General features: G+C 47.1%; 1 protein-coding gene across 1 annotated transcript in view; it reads left to right on the top strand.

Annotated features, from left to right (window-relative positions):
- The first annotated feature begins 3192 nt into the window (after nucleotides 1-3192).
- LOC122554908 (collectrin-like) overlaps nucleotides 3193-18896 on the top strand; it is a 46825-nt gene continuing 31121 nt past the window's right edge. Inside the window, exons 1-3 of the mRNA XM_043700298.2 lie at nucleotides 3193-3510; nucleotides 3863-3921; nucleotides 14523-14605. Of these exons, the coding sequence (XP_043556233.1) occupies nucleotides 3423-3510; nucleotides 3863-3921; nucleotides 14523-14605 (230 nt within the window). The 5' untranslated portion in view covers nucleotides 3193-3422. The remainder of the gene's footprint in view (nucleotides 3511-3862; nucleotides 3922-14522; nucleotides 14606-18896) is intronic.

Below are 18896 nucleotides of genomic sequence, written 5' to 3'. Positions count from 1 at the left end.
CTCTCCAGGACCTTACCATTAAGTGTATAAGTCCTGCTAAGATTTGCTTTTCCAAAATGCAGCATCTCGCATTTATCTAAATTAAACTCCATCTGTCACTTCTCAGCCCATTGGCCTATCTGATCAAGATCTGTTGTAATCTGAGGTAACCTTCTTCGCTGTCCACTACACCTCCAATTTTGGTGTCATCTGCAAACTTACTAACTCTACCTCTTATGCTCACATCCAAATCATGTGTATGAATGACGAAAAGTAGTGGACCCCAGCACCAATCCTTGTGACACTCCACTGGTCACAGGCCTCCAGTCTGAAAAGCAACCCTCCACCACCACCCTCTGTCTTCTACCTTTGAGCCAGTTCTATATCCAAATGGCTGTATTCAAGGCAGCATTGGAGAATGGAAGATTGTGGTACCAAATGTATGATTTAGACTGGTGGTATAGATCCATCTTCGAGTCATAGTCATAGAGTTATAGAGATGTACAGCACAGAAACAGACCCTTCGGTCCAATTCATCCATGCCGACCAGATATCCCAAACTAATCTAGTCCCACCTGCCAGCACCTGGCCCATATCCCTCCAAACCCTTCCTATTCATATACCCATCCAGATGCCTTTTAAATGTGGCAATTTTACTAGCCTCCACCACTTCCTCTGGCAGCTCATTCCTCTGTGTGAAACAGTTGCCCCTTAGGTCTCTTTTATATCTTTCCCCTCTCACCCTCAACCTATACCCTCTAGTTCTGGACTCCCCGACCCCAGGGAAGAGACTTTGTCTATTTGCCCTATCCATGCCCCTCATAATTTTATAAACCTCCATAAGGTCACCCCCTCAGCCTCCAACACTCCAGGGAAAACAGGCCCAGCCTATTCAACCTTTCCCTATACCTCAATCTTCCTATGTAATTTTCCCTAAATGCATAATACTTGTGTTGTTTTCATGATGACTGTGTATGTATGCGTTTGTGTGTCTGTGTGTATATGCATCTGTGAGTGCGTGTGGATGTGTGTGTGTGTGTCTGGGTCTGTCAGTGTGTGTCTAGCTGTTTGTGTGTCTGTCTGTCTGACTGTATATATTTGTGTCTATCTGTCTGTGTGTGTGTGTGAGTGTGAGTGTGCTTTGTGACAGGTTTAAAATTTGGTACAATTTAAATCACATAATTGGATAATCCCATTCTTTTACTGTTCTTGTTAAAATTAAGAGTGTCACAATAAATAGAGTTTTCTAAAATTGTTACTGAACAAATTCAGACTTGGGGTTTTCCCAGATTGGGATTTTCTGCAGTTTCATGAAATCTTAGTGTTTATATCGAACCTGGGTAATAGTGGGTCTTGATTTCCACTCATCCCAGTGAGTAATAACATATCAAACAGCAGTGTGCGAACACTAACTCCTTGCCTCATACTGCAATACAGTGTCTGTAAAACTTTTCATTGTTTGTCTCAGTTATTTTCAAATCTGTTCATCCCGTGGAGTTCAAGTCGATATTGTGACATTTACCAACTGCATTTTGGAAAAGGCAAACTTACCATATATACCCAGACTACATTCCCAAGTGCACACGCATACACAACCACGCGCTCTTAAGAGGAATGGTGAATTTAACCTGAGGGTAACCAAGTCTCAGGTTAGAGGTGAGGTTGCAAACGTGGGACTTTCATGGTAACCCCTCACCTCTCCCACCAATAACGCAAAGCTCAGGGGTCAGTGCTGGGTCCATTTTTGTTTGTCATTTAGATAAATGATTCAAATGAGAATATGGAAGGTATGGTTAGTAAATTTGTGGATAACACTAAAATTGGTGGCATAGTGGATAGGAAAAAGATTATTTAAGATTACAAAGATGTAATCAATGTGCAGAGGAAGGGCAGGTGGAATTTAATTTGGATAAGGGCAGGGTATTGCATTTTGGTAAAACAAACCAGGACAAGACACTTACAATGAAAAGTAGGGCTCTGGGCAGTGTTTTAGAACAGACAGACCTCGGGGTTGAGGTACATAATTCCTTGAAATTGGTATCACAAGTCGACAAGGTGGTTAAGAAAGTGCCTGGCCTGCCTTGTCTTCATTGCTCAGAGTATAAGAGTTGGGAAATCATGTTGAGGTTGTACAGGACATTGATGAGGCCTCGTCTGGAGCACTGTGTCCCCTTCTGCTCGCCATATTGTGGAAAGGATTTTATTAAGCAGGAGAAGGTTCAGAAAGGACTTACCAGAATCTCGCCGGAAATGGAGGGTTTGAGATATAAGGACGAGGCTGGATGGGCTGAGACTATTTGCCACTGGCACGTAGGAGGTTGGAGGGTGACCTTATCGAGGCTTATAAAATCATGAGAGGCATAGATAAGGCGTACGGCTGGTGTCTTTTCCCTGGAGTGGGGGATTTCAGGACAAGGGGGCATATTTTTAAGGTGGGAGGAAAAAGATTTTAAAAAAGACGTGAGGGACAACTTCGGAGGTGAGGTTGCAAAGTTAGTGAATGGGATGAATTTCCAGAGGAAGTGGTGGATGCGCAGGTATAGTTACAATGAAAGACATTTGGATAATTACATGAATAGGAAAGGTTTAGATTAGATTACATTACAGTGTGGAAACAGGCCCTTCGGCCCAACAAGTCCACACCGACCCGCGAAGCGCAACCCACCCATACCCCTACATTTACCCCTTACCTAACACTACGGGCAATTTAGCATGGCAAATTCACCTGACCTGCACATCTTTGGACTGTGGGAGGAAACCGGAGCACCCGGAGGAAACCCATGCAGACACGGGGAGAACGTGCAAACTCCACACAGTCAGTCGCCTGAGGCGGGAGGGTTTTCGGCTCAATGCAGGCAGGTGGGACTAGTTCAGTTGGGGATTGTGTTGGCATGGACTGGTTGGACCAAAAGGTCTGTATGACTCTATGAATCACCATGGAAACCTGGGCTGCAGTTTTTTTTAAAGACCAAATCCTTGCTCAACTCAATGCTAGAGGTCCTATTCCTTCTCTTAGGTAGAAACCCTGAGTGCAACTCACTTTCAAGATCACTGCCACGTAGGGCTGCGCTCACAAAGCTGTTAAATATTTTTAATTCCTGCTCTTGGCTGATGCTGAGCAGATAAATGTAAGGTTTACAACCCAGAGTCTCAACTGCAATCACTTCTCTGCAATGTATGTCGCGTTTCTATTGAGTTTGCTTGTTGAGATTTCTCTTTCCATCTCATATCACTGGCAATGAAAGAGGTAGTGTGGTAATGAAAGGTCTGTAAAAATCAGCAAGATTGTTTACCAGGGGACCATCCTCGTTTAATAATTAAACCTTTTACAGACCTGTATACATGCTTTTCCACCCATTCCTGCTGCTGATTTGTACCTGACGGAGAATATAAGAGCACATTCTGTGTGGATCATCCTTTGCAGTGCCTTTCCAATAGTAAGGATGTGGATTGGGATTTTACTCCTTGTTTTCAATTTCTTCCCATCTCCAGGGTCTGATGCCACGTCAGGAGATCAGCTTTGCACCAAAGGTACGTTACCTTCTCTGAAGCTTTCCTTTTGTGCAGTTTGTACATTAAATTTCTGATGATATCGCAGTTAGGATGCATTGAGGAAACTAATCATTTCTGATTTTTGTCACCCAATTAATTTCACGTTTTTCGACATAATAACATTGCTGATTATGAACCGACACCAGATCAGATCAAAAACCATTTCTGAAATTACCCTAAAATTCACTAAGTGATGCACGCTTTAGTTGTTTGAATAACTTCTCTCCCTCAATCTTCAGCGCACCCCACAGTGTTGTTAACCCTTTACCCAAAGAGACACTTGTGCCTTGCTTCGAGAGTTTGATGTTGTTTTTGGTCACATTAATTACAGAATCTCCTGATGCTCATAAAGTGCGAATCAGCCTGGATGCAGCCCTTGGAAACGAGGCAGTAAGTTCACCGTAATTGCTGTTTAAGACGATTAAAGGCTTTCATCGGATAAACCATTTCCGCTCTCGTTGGCATTGAGAACAAGGGGGCATAACCTTATAATTAGCCGTTAACCCTCACTGAGGCAGCATCCTGGGAAATCAAGCCCTTCTGTTCCTTGAGTCAGGGCAAAAGTTAAAAGAATTTAAACGACGTGCTAGAATTCTCTCAATTTACCTGATTGATCAGGTTTCCATATCAAACAGGAATGACTCTTTATTACGTAGACTTATACTGTACTGTGGCTCAGTGGTTAGCACTGCTCCCTCACAGCGTAAGGGACTTGGATTGGATTCCAGCCTCAGTTGACTATGTGGAGTTTGTATATTCTCCCCGTGTCTGCGTGGGTTTCCTCCGGGTGCTCCGGTTTCCTCCCACAATCCAAAGATGAGCAGGTTGGGTGCATTGGCCATGCTAAATTACCCATAGTGTGCATGGTTAGGTGGATTAGCCATGGGAAATGCAGGATAGGATGGCTGGGATGCACTTCAAAACCTGGTGAGGGCTGAATGACCTGCTTCCACACTGCAGGAATTCGACACAGATAAACATTGATGAACTGTCAACAAGTAACTCGATTGGGTAAAGTTCTTACCCCTTTATAAACTCTCCCTCGACACACAGTCGGGCAGAGACAGGAGGGAAAAGAAGGGTTTTATGGGCCAAATTATCTCCTCCTACATTTTGGGTCCCTATAGCATGACAATGATGGAAAACTGTTCCAAGGTCCTTGTTCACAGAGTTGTTGTGGCAGTCTTGTTTACCTTGTCAGATGTGGAACAAAAGCATAAAATCAAAAAGGTATAGTCTTTAGGCAGTTCAAGACTGGCATCAAGGGTCATTTAAGTGCTGTGGAGCTGTGGTGCTGTGGAGCTGTGGTGCTGTGGAGCTGTGGTGCTGTGGAGCTGTGGTGCTGTGGAGCTGTGGAGCTGTGGTGCTGTGGAGCTGTGGTGCTGTGGAGCTGTGGTGCTGTGGAGCTGTGGAGCTGTGGAGCTGTGGTGCTGTGGAGCTGTGGTGCTGTGGTGCTGTGGAGCTGTGGTGCTGTGGTGCTGTGGAGCTGTGGAGCTGTGGTGCTGTGGAGCTGTGGAGCTGTGGTGCTGTGGAGCTGTGGAGCTGTGGTGCTATGGTGCTGTGGTGCTGAGGTGCTGTGGAGCTGTGGTGCTGTGGAGCTGTGGTGCTGTGGAGCTGTGGAGCTGTGGTGCTGTGGTGCTGTGGTGCTGTGGAGCTGTGGTGCTGTGGAGCTGTGGAGCTGTGGTGCTGTGGTGCTGTGGTGCTGTGGAGCTGTGGTGCTGTGGAGCTGTGGTGCTGTGGTGCTGTGGTGCTGAGGTGCTGTGGAGCTGTGGTGCTGTGGAGCTGTGGTGCTGTGGAGCTGTGGTGCTGTGGTGCTGTGGAGTGTGGAGCTGTGGTGCTGTGGAGCTGTGGTGCTGTGGAGCTGTGGTGCTGTGGTGCTGTGGAGCTGTGGTGCTGTGGTGCTGTGGAGCTGTGGTGCTGTGGAGCTGTGGTGCTGTGGTGCTGTGGTGCTGTGGTGCTGTGGTGCTGTGGAGCTGTGGTGCTGTGGAGTGTGGAGCTGTGGTGCTGTGGAGCTGTGGTGCTGTGGAGCTGTGGTGCTGTGGTGCTGTGGAGCTGTGGTGCTGTGGTGCTGTGGAGCTGTGGTGCTGTGGAGCTGTGGTGCTGTGGTGCTGTGGTGCTGTGGAGCTGTGGTGCTGTGGTGCTGTGGTGCTGTGGAGCTGTGGTGCTGTGGAGCTGTGGAGCTGTGGTGCTGTGGTGCTGTGGTGCTGTGGTGCTGAGGTGCTGTGGAGCTGTGGTGCTGTGGAGCTGTGGTGCTGTGGAGCTGTGGTGCTGTGGTGCTGTGGTGCTGTGGTGCTGTGGAGCTGTGGTGCTGTGGAGTGTGGAGCTGTGGAGCTGTGGAGCTGTGGTGCTGTGGAGTGTGGAGCTGTGGTGCTGTGGAGCTGTGGTGCTGTGGTGCTGTGGTGCTGTGGAGCTGTGGTGCTGTGGTGCTGTGGAGTGTGGAGCTGTGGTGCTGTGGAGCTGTGGTGCTGTGGAGCTGTGGTGCTGTGGAGCTGTGGTGCTGTGGTGCTGTGGAGTGTGGAGCTGTGGTGCTGTGGAGCTGTGGTGCTGTGGAGCTGTGGTGCTGTGGTGCTGTGGTGCTGAGGTGCTGTGGAGCTGTGGTGCTGTGGAGCTGTGGTGCTGTGGAGCTGTGGTGCTGTGGTGCTGTGGAGTGTGGAGCTGTGGTGCTGTGGAGCTGTGGTGCTGTGGAGCTGTGGTGCTGTGGTGCTGTGGTGCTGTGGTGCTGTGGTGCTGTGGAGCTGTGGTGCTGTGGAGTGTGGAGCTGTGGTGCTGTGGAGCTGTGGTGCTGTGGAGCTGTGGTGCTGTGGTGCTGTGGAGCTGTGGTGCTGTGGTGCTGTGGAGCTGTGGTGCTGTGGAGCTGTGGTGCTGTGGTGCTGTGGAGCTGTGGTGCTGTGGTGCTGTGGTGCTGTGGAGCTGTGGTGCTGTGGAGCTGTGGAGCTGTGGTGCTGTGGTGCTGTGGTGCTGTGGTGCTGAGGTGCTGTGGAGCTGTGGTGCTGTGGAGCTGTGGTGCTGTGGAGCTGTGGTGCTGTGGTGCTGTGGTGCTGTGGTGCTGTGGAGCTGTGGTGCTGTGGAGTGTGGAGCTGTGGAGCTGTGGAGCTGTGGTGCTGTGGAGTGTGGAGCTGTGGTGCTGTGGAGCTGTGGTGCTGTGGTGCTGTGGAGCTGTGGTGCTGTGGTGCTGTGGTGCTGTGGTGCTGTGGTGCTGTGGTGCTGTGGAGCTGTGGTGCTGTGGAGCTGTGGTGCTGTGGTGCTGTGGAGCTGTGGTGCTGTGGTGCTGTGGTGCTGTGGAGCTGTGGTGCTGTGGAGCTGTGGTGCTGTGGTGCTGTGGAGCTGTGGTGCTGTGGTGCTGTGGAGCTGTGGTGCTGTGGTGCTGTGGAGCTGTGGTGCTGTGGTGCTGTGGTGCTGTGGAGCTGTGGTGCTGTGGTGCTGTGGTGCTGTGGTGCTGTGGTGCTGTGGAGCTGTGGTGCTGTGGTGCTGTGGAGCTGTGGAGCTGTGGTGCTGTGGTGCTGTGGAGCTGTGGAGCTGTGGTGCTGTGGTGCTGTGGTGCTGTGGAGCTGTGGTGCTGTGGAGCTGTGGTGCTGTGGTGCTCACCTCTATTCAACGTACTTTTCCAATGATTTTAAACCTCAAGTTATTGACTCGTTCTTTCCCACTTCTGACCCCAACAAAACGCCACCTTGCCTTTGGAAACCTTTGTAGATCACATCCTAAACTTCACTGTTTGAAGGAGAACCGTCTGAAATTGTCTGATTTCTCTTCAAACAGTAGCTTTGTTCAGTGGGAATGAAGAAATGTATTCATGGCATATAATTTTACAACTGTTTCGGTATTCCCGGTTTAAGGACCTGATTCAACAAGCATTGGTGTTTTTTAGATCTTGTTATTGATTTCCTTGCTACTGATACCCAAATGATGCATGTGGTTCTGAGATAGGTAGGCAGCAACATGGGTTTACACAATAAAAATGGAATCGTGTATAATAGAGTCGCAACTGAAGAAGGGACAAATTAGTTGGCATTCCTGGTCTTCGATACCATTGGGAAATACCTGTAAATGGCACTTAGATCTGGGTAAACTCAAGTGGTATTCAGTAGCTTCATGGTACATGAGCCTGAATTTTTGCAATGAAGGCGAGGCTCTCTTGCTTGGTTAAAATGATGTCTGAGGCTTGATTTTGGCGTTCCTCCAACCTCCCATCATCAACTCTGAACACATTAAAGCGCAGCTCCCTCCAAACTGATCCAATTTTTGCAGATGAGATATCCAATATGAAACTTCTGTGGTTCCACCACTTTCAGGAGAACGCTTGAGTTCTTTGGGGAGGTAGGTTACGCTTTTGGAGAGGTTAACTCTTTTGGGAGCGGTAAGGTGCCCTGTGGAAGAGGTCAGATACACTTAGCAATCGTTAAAAATAGACATGAGTGTATGTGAAATGTGGACAAACTCGCTGGAGCTGCCAACGGAACTGTCAAACTAAAATGGCACCCAAATCTCCTGACCTTTAAGTTTTTCAGGAAAAAGACTGTCTGTAAATAAAAGTCAGGATAGTGTTTATGAGGGCTGTGGGGGGGATAGGTGGCACATACTGGCATCAATGGGGCAAGGCGAGAGAGTTTGGGGAGTGGGGTGAGGGGTTAGGATGGAAGCAAAGTCCTTTTTTGTTTGATTTTTCCTTTAACATTTACAACGAAAACCTCGGATCACAAAGACAGATGCCTGAAACATGTTGCCTCTCTGCTCCAGCTGCAATAGTTCCCCCAACTTCAATTCCCACTTTCACAAATAAAGAGCAATAATTCTGCAAAGTTGAGCCATTAGAGTCAGATCTCCAAACCGTTCGGATGATGGCTTACTTCAATGGACCCCTATAATGTGACATGGAGCTCATGGGAAGAAACTGGGATATATTAGATTAGATTCCCTACAGTGTGGAAACAGGCCCTTCGGCCCAAACAGTCCACACTAACCCTCTGGGGAGTAACCCACTCAGACCCATTTCCCTCTAACTAATACACCTAACACTACGGGCAATTTAGCATGGCCAATTCACCTGACCTGCACATCTTTGGACTGTGGGAGGAAACCCACACAGACACGGGGAGAATGTGCAAACTCCACACAGACAGTCACCCAAGGCTGGAATCGAACCTGGGGTCCCTAGCGCTGTGAGGCAGCAGTGCTAACCACTGATCCACATGCCACCCCAATGGCTATGGGATGGCTATGACTGGGACACTTCAGATCAGAGTCCATGGGTCTACACCACAGCAAACAGGTCCTGACAACATGTAAGAAATATTCAGATGGACACCTTCAAAAGCATTGTGTTTTGCTGAGCTGGATTAATAAGGAGATCCCTCACCCAATTTTAATACAGTCATGAGCTTGAAGCTGTTTTAAGAACAGTTGTACAGGTGGGACCTTGGGGAACACCCAAGTGTCAAGTCAGTTGCTATCCGAGCACATGGCTGCGGTCAGGGAATTAAATGCTACTCCATGCACCTGTTAGTACCAAGAAATGTAGTAACTTTCTCCCCCGTCCTTAGCATCCAGTGTTACCTGAACCTTTCTCCTGAGCTGGTCCCCCTGGGTCTGAGCTGATGATCACACAGGGCGTATCCAGTTTGTGCGGGATGTGACAGTGACAGACATGGGCCAATTGGCCACTTTATGATGCAGACTGGCACCATCAGTGTGGGTTCAATTCCTGCACCAGACTGAGCTGATAGTGAAGGTTGTGTCTTCTCAGCCATGCCCCTCGCTTGAGCGATGGTAACTCTCTAAGCCCAGTCATCTCTTTCTCATGAGAGAACAGCCCTGTGGTCCTCTGGGATTGTGCTGACTTTATCCTTTACTCTAATACTGTGAGGGGGATGAGTAAGTCCAAACCAATACAGCTATCTGAAGTGATGCCAGAACAACTTGAAGATTTGTAGCCTCCTGGTGATAAGTTCTGTTCCACCCATTTATTATAATGAATGCAAGGCAGTGAAAGATCATGTCCCAATGTTAATCGTCAAAGTATGTACTGAACAAGACATGCTCCAGATCATTACAACACTCTACAAATGCAAGTTAATTCCTTTCAGTCGGTGCCCTCAATCTACAAGGGTTCTGCTCAATAGAAATAGTTTCTCCCAATTTATTCAATCAAAAACTCCACATTATTTTGAACAGCTTTATTAGATTAGATCTCCTACAGTATGGGAACAGGCCCTTCGGCCCAACGAGTCCACACCGACCCTCCGAAGAGTAAGCCAACCAGACACATTCCCCCATATTTACCCCTGACTACCACACTGATCACTGTGGGCAATTTGGCATGGCCAATTCGCCTAACTTGCACATCTTTAGATTGTGGGAGGAAACCCACACAGACACAGGGCTAACGTGCAAACTCAACACAGACAGTCACCCGAGACAGGAATCGTACCCTGGGACCCTGGCACTGTGAGGCAGCAGTGCTAACCACTGAGCCACCGTGTCGTCCAATTCTATGCTCTAAGGAAAATTATGCAAATTTCTCCAAACCCTCCTTGTATCTATCATCCCAAATCAATAAAGCCACCCTAATAAAACTCTATTGTATTATCTCCAAGACATGGATATCCTTCCTGAAAGTGATGCTCAGAATTGTACACAAAGCTCGAAATGAGGTCTAACCCATTGTCAGTGAAAAAGTGGACTTGCCGAGAATTGACCCTATATTGGTTTAACAGCGGTAGATGAGGGTTAAGTACTAGGCATACAAAGAAAGGTTAAAGTAAATCAAAATAAAGAACTTAAGAAATAATTTAATATAATTTCAACTGGATGACAGCATTTCCAATAACATTCAAGGAACTTGACACCATCCAGGACAAAGCAGCCCACCTGATTGGCACCACTTCCACAAACGTTCGCCTCCCCCCTTTCACCATGACACTCAGTAACTGCAGTGTGTACCATCTACAAGATGCATTACAGTAATTCACTAACGATCCTTCCAAACCAATGACCACTTCCATCTATAATGACAAGGGCAGCAAATATATGGGAATACCACAGCTGCAAACTCCCCTCCAACCACGCACCATCCTGACTTGGAAACACGTTGCCGTTCCTTCGCTGTCACTGGGTCAGAATCCTGGAATTCTTTCCCTAAGGGCATTGTGAGTCAACCCCACAGCACGTGGACTGCAGCGGTTCAAGAAGGCAGCTCACCGCCATCTTCTCGAGGGGCAACAAAGGAGCATCAATGAATGCTGGTCTCACCAGCAACACTCAGGAGGAGCTGGGGAGAATTGACTGGGAGAGGAGCCGAGCAGGAAAGACAGTGGAAAGGCAATGGCAGGAGTTTCTGGGAGTAATTCAGGAGACACAGCAGAGATTCATCCCGAGGGAAAAGGAAGCATGGTACAGGGAGGATGAGGAAACCATGGCTGACTACGGAAGTCTGGGATAGCATGAAAGCAAAAGAGAAAGCATATAATGTGGTGAAGGGCAGTGGGAAACCAGAGGATTGGGAAGCTTACAAAGACCAACAGAGGGCAACAAATTAAGAAATAAGGAGGGAGAAGATTAAATATAAGGTTAAGCTAGTCAGTAATATAAAAGAAGACATTAAGAGTTTAGTTAGATATATGAAGGACAAAAGAGAGGCAAAAGTGGACACTTGGCTACTGCGAAATTCTGCTGGATTGATAGTAGTAGGGAACAAGGAAATGGCTGAGGAACTGAATAATTCCTTTGTATCAGTCTACACAGTGGAAGCTGGGAGTAATATCCCAAAAAGTCAAGAGGGGGCAGAGCTGAGTATGGTGGCCACCACTAAGGAGAAGGTGCTTGAAAAACTGATTGGCCTGAAGGTGGATAAATCACTTGGACTAGATGGACTACACCCCGGTGTTCTAAGGGAGATAGCTGAAGAGACAGTGGAGGCATTAGTGGATGATCTTTCAGCAATCATTAGAATCAGGGAGGGTCTCAGTGGACTGAAAACCACTAACCACTTCAGTTAAAAAAGGGAATAAGATGGAAAATGACAGACCAATTAGCGTCACCTCAAACATAGGTAAGGTGCTTGAATCCATTGTGAAGGATGAGAGTTCTGAATACTTGTAAGTATATGGTAAAATAGGGCAAAGTCAACATGGTGTCATCAAGGGGAGGTCAAATCTGCTCAAATTCTTTGAGGAGGTAACAAGCAGGTTAGACCAAGGAGAGTCAATGGATGTTTTCTACCTGGACTTCAAGAAGGCCTTTGTCAAGGTGCCTCACTGGAGGCTACTGAGTAAGATAGGGGCCCATGGTGTTGGAGGTAAGGTGCGAGCATGGATAGAAGCCTGGCTGTCTGGCAGAAAGCAGACGGTGGGGATAAAAGGGTCCTTCTCAGGATGGCAGCTGGTGACAATTCATGTTCCGCAAGGCTCAGTGTTGGGACCACAACTTTTCACTTCATACATTAACGACCCAAGTGAAGGAACCGAGGGTGTTCTGGCTAGGTTTGTAGATGATACAAAGATAAGTAGAGTGACAGGTAGCATTGAGGAGACAGGGAGGTTGCAGAAGGATTTGGACAGGTTGGGGAATGGGCAAAGAAGTGACAGATGGAGTGGAATGTGGGAAAGTGTGAGGTCATGCACTTTGGTCGGAAGAAGAGAGGCTATTCTTCAAAATGGGCAGACTGTTCAGAAGTCGGAAGGGCAGCGTGACTTGGGAGTTCTAGCCCAGGATTCTCTCAAGGTAAACTTGCAGGTTGAGCCAGTAGTTAGGAAGGCAAATGCAATAATAGCATTTATTTTGAGAAGACTTGAATATAAAAGCAGGGGTTTACTTCTGAGGCTCTGGTCAGACAACATTCAGAGTACTGTGTGCAGTTTTGGGCCCCATATCTCAGGAAGGATGAGATTACTTACTTACAGCGTGGAAACAGACCCTTCAGCCCAACAAGTCCACACCGACCCGCCGAAGCACAACCCACCCAGACCCATTCCCCTACATTTACCCCTTCACCTAACACTACGGGCAACTTAGCATGGCCAATTCACCTAACCTGCACATTTTTGGACTGTGGGAGGAAACTGGAGGAAACCCACGCAGACAGGGGGAGAATGTGCACACTCCACACAGTCAGTCGCCTGAGGTGGGAATTGAACCTGGGTCTCTGGCGCTGTGAGGCAGCAGTGCTAACCACTGTGCCACCGTACTGCCCATACTGACCCTGGAGCGTGTTCAGAGGAGGTTTACAAGATTAGTCCCAAGAATTAAAAGTTTAACATATGAGGAATATTTGGAGACTTTGGGTCAGTTTCGAAGGATGCGAGGGGATCTAATTGAAACTTAGAGAATACTGAATGGCCTGGATAGAGTGGATCTTGGGAAGATGTCTCCATTGTTAAGAGAGACTAGGACCTGAGGGCACATCCTTAGAGTAAAGGGAAGACCTTTTAGAATGGAGATAAGGAGGAACCTCTTTAAACAGAGAGTGGTGAATCTATGGAATTCACTGCCACAGAAGGCTATGGAGGCCAGGTCATTGAGTATATTTCAGACCGAGATAGATAGGTTCTTGGTTGTCAAAGAGATCAAGGGTAACAAGGAGAAAGTGGGAGAATGGGGTTGAGAAACGTATCAGCCATGATTGAACGGTCTAGCAGACCCAATGGGATGAATGGCCCAATTTCTGCTCTTATGTCTTGTGGTCATTGAGCTCTGATGAAGAGTCATTTGGACTTGAAAGGTTAGCTTGCCTTTTGTTTATGGATGAAGGTGACTCGCAGTGATCTCCAGACTTTGATGATATTTGGAGGTGCCACTTTTCCATAAAGAGCAGGTAGAGATCTGAAGTCTTCCTTCAAGAAGACGTTGAGGCTGGAAGTTCGGTGAGAAAATTTCAAAATAGCAACTGATAGTTTCTCTGTTAGGTAAAGTATTAAGATTAACGGAGCCAAAGTCAGTCAATAGATACTAGAGCAGCCAAACTCTAAATGAAAAGCAGTACATTCTCAAGGGGAATGAGTAGTCTCCTCTTGTTTCTAAGATGTATAACCATTTGGATTAATTTCTTTACTTGTGTTCAATGCTTCTGTTTACAAAGCCAAGGGTCTGTCAACGGACATAGAATCCCTACAGTGTGGGAGCAGGCCGTTCAGCCCATTGAGTCCACGCCAACCTTCTCAGTAGCATCTCACGCAGACCCACCCTATCCCTGTAACCCTGAATTTCCCATGACTAACCCACCCAGCCTGGCCTGTATATCCCTGCACGCTCCAGGATAATTCAGCATGGCCAATCCACATAACCTGGACTGTGGGAGGAAACCGGAGCACCCAGGGAAAACCCACACAGACACGGGGAGAATGTGCCAACTCCACACAGACAGTCGCTCGAGGTTGGAATCGAACTTGGGTCACTGGTGATATGAGGTGAACCACTGAGTCACTGTGCCACCAAAGTTGCGAACCCGATTATATGATTTGATTATATGTCCAGCCACATTTGTTTTTTTGGAACTAAAGGTGAGTATATTTGTCACCTCTGCAAACCGAGAACCTCAATAGTATATTTAAAATTGTAGAGATAGCTACACTATTCAAAACCATTCTCACTGATCCCCAGGAACCACACAAATGGGAATATGTTCCATCACTGTGTACCAGTGCGTTTCTTGAAAATATTCACAGTAAGCTGTATGTCACTGGTTGCAGAGCTCCTAACACAGTCAGCAATGCTGACCAAGCTGTCTGTTAACCCCGAGCTATGGATGAGCCAGTGTTGGCCAGGAAGAGATTCCTAGGTGGAAGTGGGTACTGCAGATTAGAGTGGTGCTGGAAAAGCACAGCAGGTCAGGCAGCATCCGAGGAGCAGGGAAATCGATGGTTTGGGCAGGAGCCCTTCGTCGGTAAGAGGTTCCTGCCGAGCCCAGATCTAACATTGCTGCCTGCAACTTGTTTCAGTGAGACGTGAAGCAAGAGGTTTGAGTGCGAGACTGATTTTTAAATCTTGTTCACTGACAGTATGAATGGGATGAGAGTGAGCAATTCTACTTTCAAGCAACCATGGCCTATGGCATGAGAAAGTCAACAAACAAAACATTCAAGTAAGTGCTTCATGAAATGAATCAAGCTGGATGGGGGGGGTTATGGGTAGTTTTGTTTTGCTTCAGGTGAGACCGAAAAACATTTTGAAGCAATTTCTGATTTCAACCAAACTCCCTCCCCTACACACACCACCCTCTCCCATCTCCCACCCCCCCCCCACCCCAAACCCGGCCACCACTCCCCCACCAACAGCCCCACGGCACCTTTCCCCTGAAGGCCCCAGTCACCCTTTCCAGGTCAAGCAGCGATTTAGCTGCACTTCACTCAATCGAGTCGGCTGCATTCGCTGTTCACAAGGTGGTCTCCTCTACATTAGAGAGATGAAGCACAGATGGGCGACCCCTTCACAGGACACCTACATCCTGCCCGTGAAAATGACCCTGAGCTTCCAGTTGCCTGCCACGTCAACACCCCACCCTGTTCCCTGGCCAACATCTCTGCCTCGGGTTTGCTGCAGTGCTCCGGCAAAGCTCAGCGTAAGCTGGAAGAACAACATCTCTGGACTCACTGTTGTGTTCAACAAACAGAGGGATCTTGGTGTTCAAGTACATAGATCCCTCAAAGTTGCCACCCAAGTGGATAGGGTTGTAAAGAAAGCATATGGTGCTTTGGCTTTCATCAAGAGGGGGATCGAGTTTAAGAGCCGCGAGGTTTTGCTACAGCTCTACAAGGCCCTGGTGAGACCACACTTGGAATATTGTGTCCAGTTCTGGTCGCTGCATTATAGGAAAGATAGAGGCTTTGGAGAGGGTGCAAATGAGGTTTACCAGGATGCTGCCTGGACTGGACGGCTTGCCTTATGAAGAGAGGTTAACTAAGCTCGGACTTTTGTCTCTGGAGAGAAGGAAGAAGAGAGCTGACCTGATCGAGGTATACAAGATAATGAGAGGCATGGATAGAATCAATAGCCAGAGACTTTTCCCCAGGGCAGGATTGACTGGCACAAGGGGTCATAGTTTTAAGATGTTAGGAGGAAGGAATAGAGGAGATGTCAGAGGTAGGTTCTTTACACAGAGAGTTGTGAATGCATGGAATGCATTCCCAGCTGTGGTGGTGGAAGCAGAGTCATTGGGGACATTTAAGCGACTGCTGGGCATGCACATGGATAGCAGTGAGTTGAGGGGTGCGGAGGTAAGTTATTTTATTTTACATTAGAATTAATCCTCAGCACAACATCATGGGCCAAAGGGCCTGTTCTGTGTTGTACGTTTCTGTGTCCTATGTTCTAATTTTATGGCTTGCGGCACCTTCTGTCATGTCCTTACACCAACCCCCACAGCCCAGGCCTTGCACCACACATGGTCTACTGTTGCACACAACCCATTGTTCGTCACTAATAGTCCCCATTAATAATTATCCACTCATCGTTACCCACTCTTTTGGCAGTCCATCTGTTCTTCTCTCCCCTTGGACTTTACCCCACCTCCCCTCCCCCCATCTCATCTTCTCCGTAATAACCAAACTTTTCCTAGCCACCATCAGTTCTGAGGAAGGGTCAATAGACCCAAAACGTTAACTCGGATTTCTTTCCACAGATGCTGCCAGACCTGCTGAGCTTTTCCAGCAATTTCTGTTTTTGTCCCTCTCCCTGCCTACCCTACTTCCAAATTGAACAGTTGCCGGGCAGTATTGTTGAAGGGAGAAACCGATTGGCTCTCATGAGTCAGGTTATTTGTTTAAATATTTTAATGAGGACGAATGTTCCAGATTTTTATCTCTTACACCCTGAACAGTGGCTGACTGGGTTCCCTGGAGTTTGGGAGGCCCAGTAGTTGAGAGGAGGTGGGACCTGCTAGTCTGTTTGGAGGTGAGGTGCTTCTCTACTACTGCTTGTGGGCTAAGAGAAACACAAGTGTCCCCTACCCCAGCCCTCCGCAAGTTAACATCTTCATATTGGACCCAACCACTCAAGGTTCAATTAGCCTCGTCTCCATGATTCAATACCCTTCTTGGACATCTCCACCTCATAATGTCAATTTGACATGCCCCTTAAACCCTAAAACCTCTTGTCATCCATTGACAGCTTTCCTAATCCATGATTCCTCTTTGCCCCTTGCCCAGTGCTCTACCACTCAATCTGGCTGGCTGAGGCTAGGAAATAGATTTCAACACGGTAATCAGGTCTGTCCACTTGCCAGGGGAAAGCTTTACCTTACCAGCAGTTACCTGACAGCTCTGTTAAGTATCTAGGCCAGAGGCTTGATGGTCATGGGGGCCCTTTTTGAATTATCTTTTTGATCTCTCCCTGACCCAACAAGGGAGAAAAGGGTAATTATTATGTTGGAGGAATCAAGTGACAACTGAGCAACTGTTAGTCAACCTTTGGAAGCTAACCAACCCATGATTTACTGAGTCATTTCCATTGCGTCGAGGTAAATAACAACACAGTTGCAGTATCTGGCAACTGTGGCTTTGTTGGATATCAATGGTATCCCTCCTGATTCCTTCTCCAGTTTAAAGTTGATGCCTCTTTTCAGAGTGAAAATTAGTTATGTTTTCACTATTTCCCAAATTGTGGAGGTGGAAGAAACGTAGATTTCAACCGACTCTTCGATGTCTGTTCATTCACCTCCAAGATGGTTGAGAACTCAGTTCAATCTCACAATACTATCAAAACTAATAGAGAATCACAGAGAAGATATTTAGCTAGACAATAGTGAAAATATACCTTCACAATCACACAGGATATTAGCGACATACAGTATGGATTTTGGGGGCATTAGACAAAGGAACAATAAACTGAAGCACAAAGGTTTGGGTGGCACAGTGGCTCAGTGGTCAGCACTGCTGCCTCACAGCACCAGGGACCCAGGTTTGATTCCAGCCTCAGGTGAGTGTGCAGAGTTTGCACATTCTCCCCACGTCTGTGAGAGTTTCCTCCCATAATCCGAAAAGGTGCAGATTAGGTGGATTGACCAGGCTAAATTGCCCACAGTGTTCAGGAATATATAGGTTAGGTGCATTAGTCAGTGGAAACGTAGAGTATTAGGGTAGGGGAATGGGTCTGGGTAAATTACTCTTCAGAGGCCAGTGTGGACTTGTTGCACCAAATGGTCTGTTTCCACACTTTAGGGATTCTATGATGATCAAGGATAAGTAATGTAAGGGTTAGCAGAAGATTTGCGAGAAACATATGGATCTGTTGCTCTGAATGGCTTGTTTTGGCTATAACTCTATGAAGTTTGCCACGTTACATCATGGAAGAGAACAAAATCCGACATTAGCTTGTGCCTCTGGTGTGAAACTCTTTATTCCAATCCATGTGAACCTGCTAGTTCCCTAAATATTTGGTTGAAATGGCTTGAATCTGTATCAGAGCTGGAGTGAGGCCTGGTTATGGGATTGTCCATTAAGCCTGAATGTGCCCAAAATATATCGAGCATAAAAATCTGTCAAGGTGAGATATTTTACTAAACTAACAGAAAGAAAAGATGTTTCCAGACGATATTGGAAAGGTTAGATCTATCCAAAGATGTGCAGATCAGGTGTGTTGGCCATGTTAAATTGCCCATAGTGTTAGGTGCATTAGTCAGAGGGAAATGGGTCGGGGTGGGTTACTCTTCGGAGGGTCAGTGTGGACTGGTTGGGCTGAAGGGCCTGTTTCCACACTGTAGGGAATCTAATCTATCCCTCCTTGAGTCTTGAATGGACTTCTTTTGTAACCCATTTAAGAATTTGCTTTCTATTTTTTATCAAGCCTTATTCACTTCACCTAGTTTGTCTCTCGTAAATGGTTGGAGCGGAGCTGACAGTGTCAGAGATGCAGTGAACCGAAGAGTTTGCACAGCAATTGCCAAGCCTTTTTCTATTGTTGGGAAATAAAGCCATTTGTTTTACGAGACCATTTTTCCAATTGCATCTCGAATGTTAACTGCAAATCAATCATAGTTGTCCAAAGTTCTTAGATAATAAAATTCAAAAGGCATATTTTGTTTTCACACCCTACTTTGAGGTCAGCCCAATTCATTTCATGTATCCCTGGGTCTGGTGAATCTGACGTTTGCAACTTGCGCACTCAGCAAAATCTTCATTTCATCCCCTGTTTGGCTCATTACTCAACAGAGTATTGTCATGGTTTGTTTCTGTAATGAATCGTCTTCTCTACAGTTCATAGAATCCTTGCATAGCAGAAGCAGGCCATTTGGCCCATCAACTCCATACTGACCCTCTGAAGAGCATCCCACCCAGCCCCGGACCCCGCCCGCTATTCTATCTCCATTCCCTGTGCCTAATCCACCTGGCCTGCACATTCTTGGACTGTGGAAGGAAACCCCCGCAGACACAGGGAGA

This window comes from Chiloscyllium plagiosum, unplaced genomic scaffold, assembly GCF_037043375.1.
Source record: "Chiloscyllium plagiosum isolate Xiang-an unplaced genomic scaffold, Cpla_swu_hap1 HiC_scaffold_12, whole genome shotgun sequence".
Classification (NCBI taxonomy): domain Eukaryota; kingdom Metazoa; phylum Chordata; class Chondrichthyes; order Orectolobiformes; family Hemiscylliidae; genus Chiloscyllium; species Chiloscyllium plagiosum.
The sequence above is the reverse complement of the archived record's forward strand: the minus strand, read 5'-3'. Positions and strand labels throughout refer to the sequence as shown.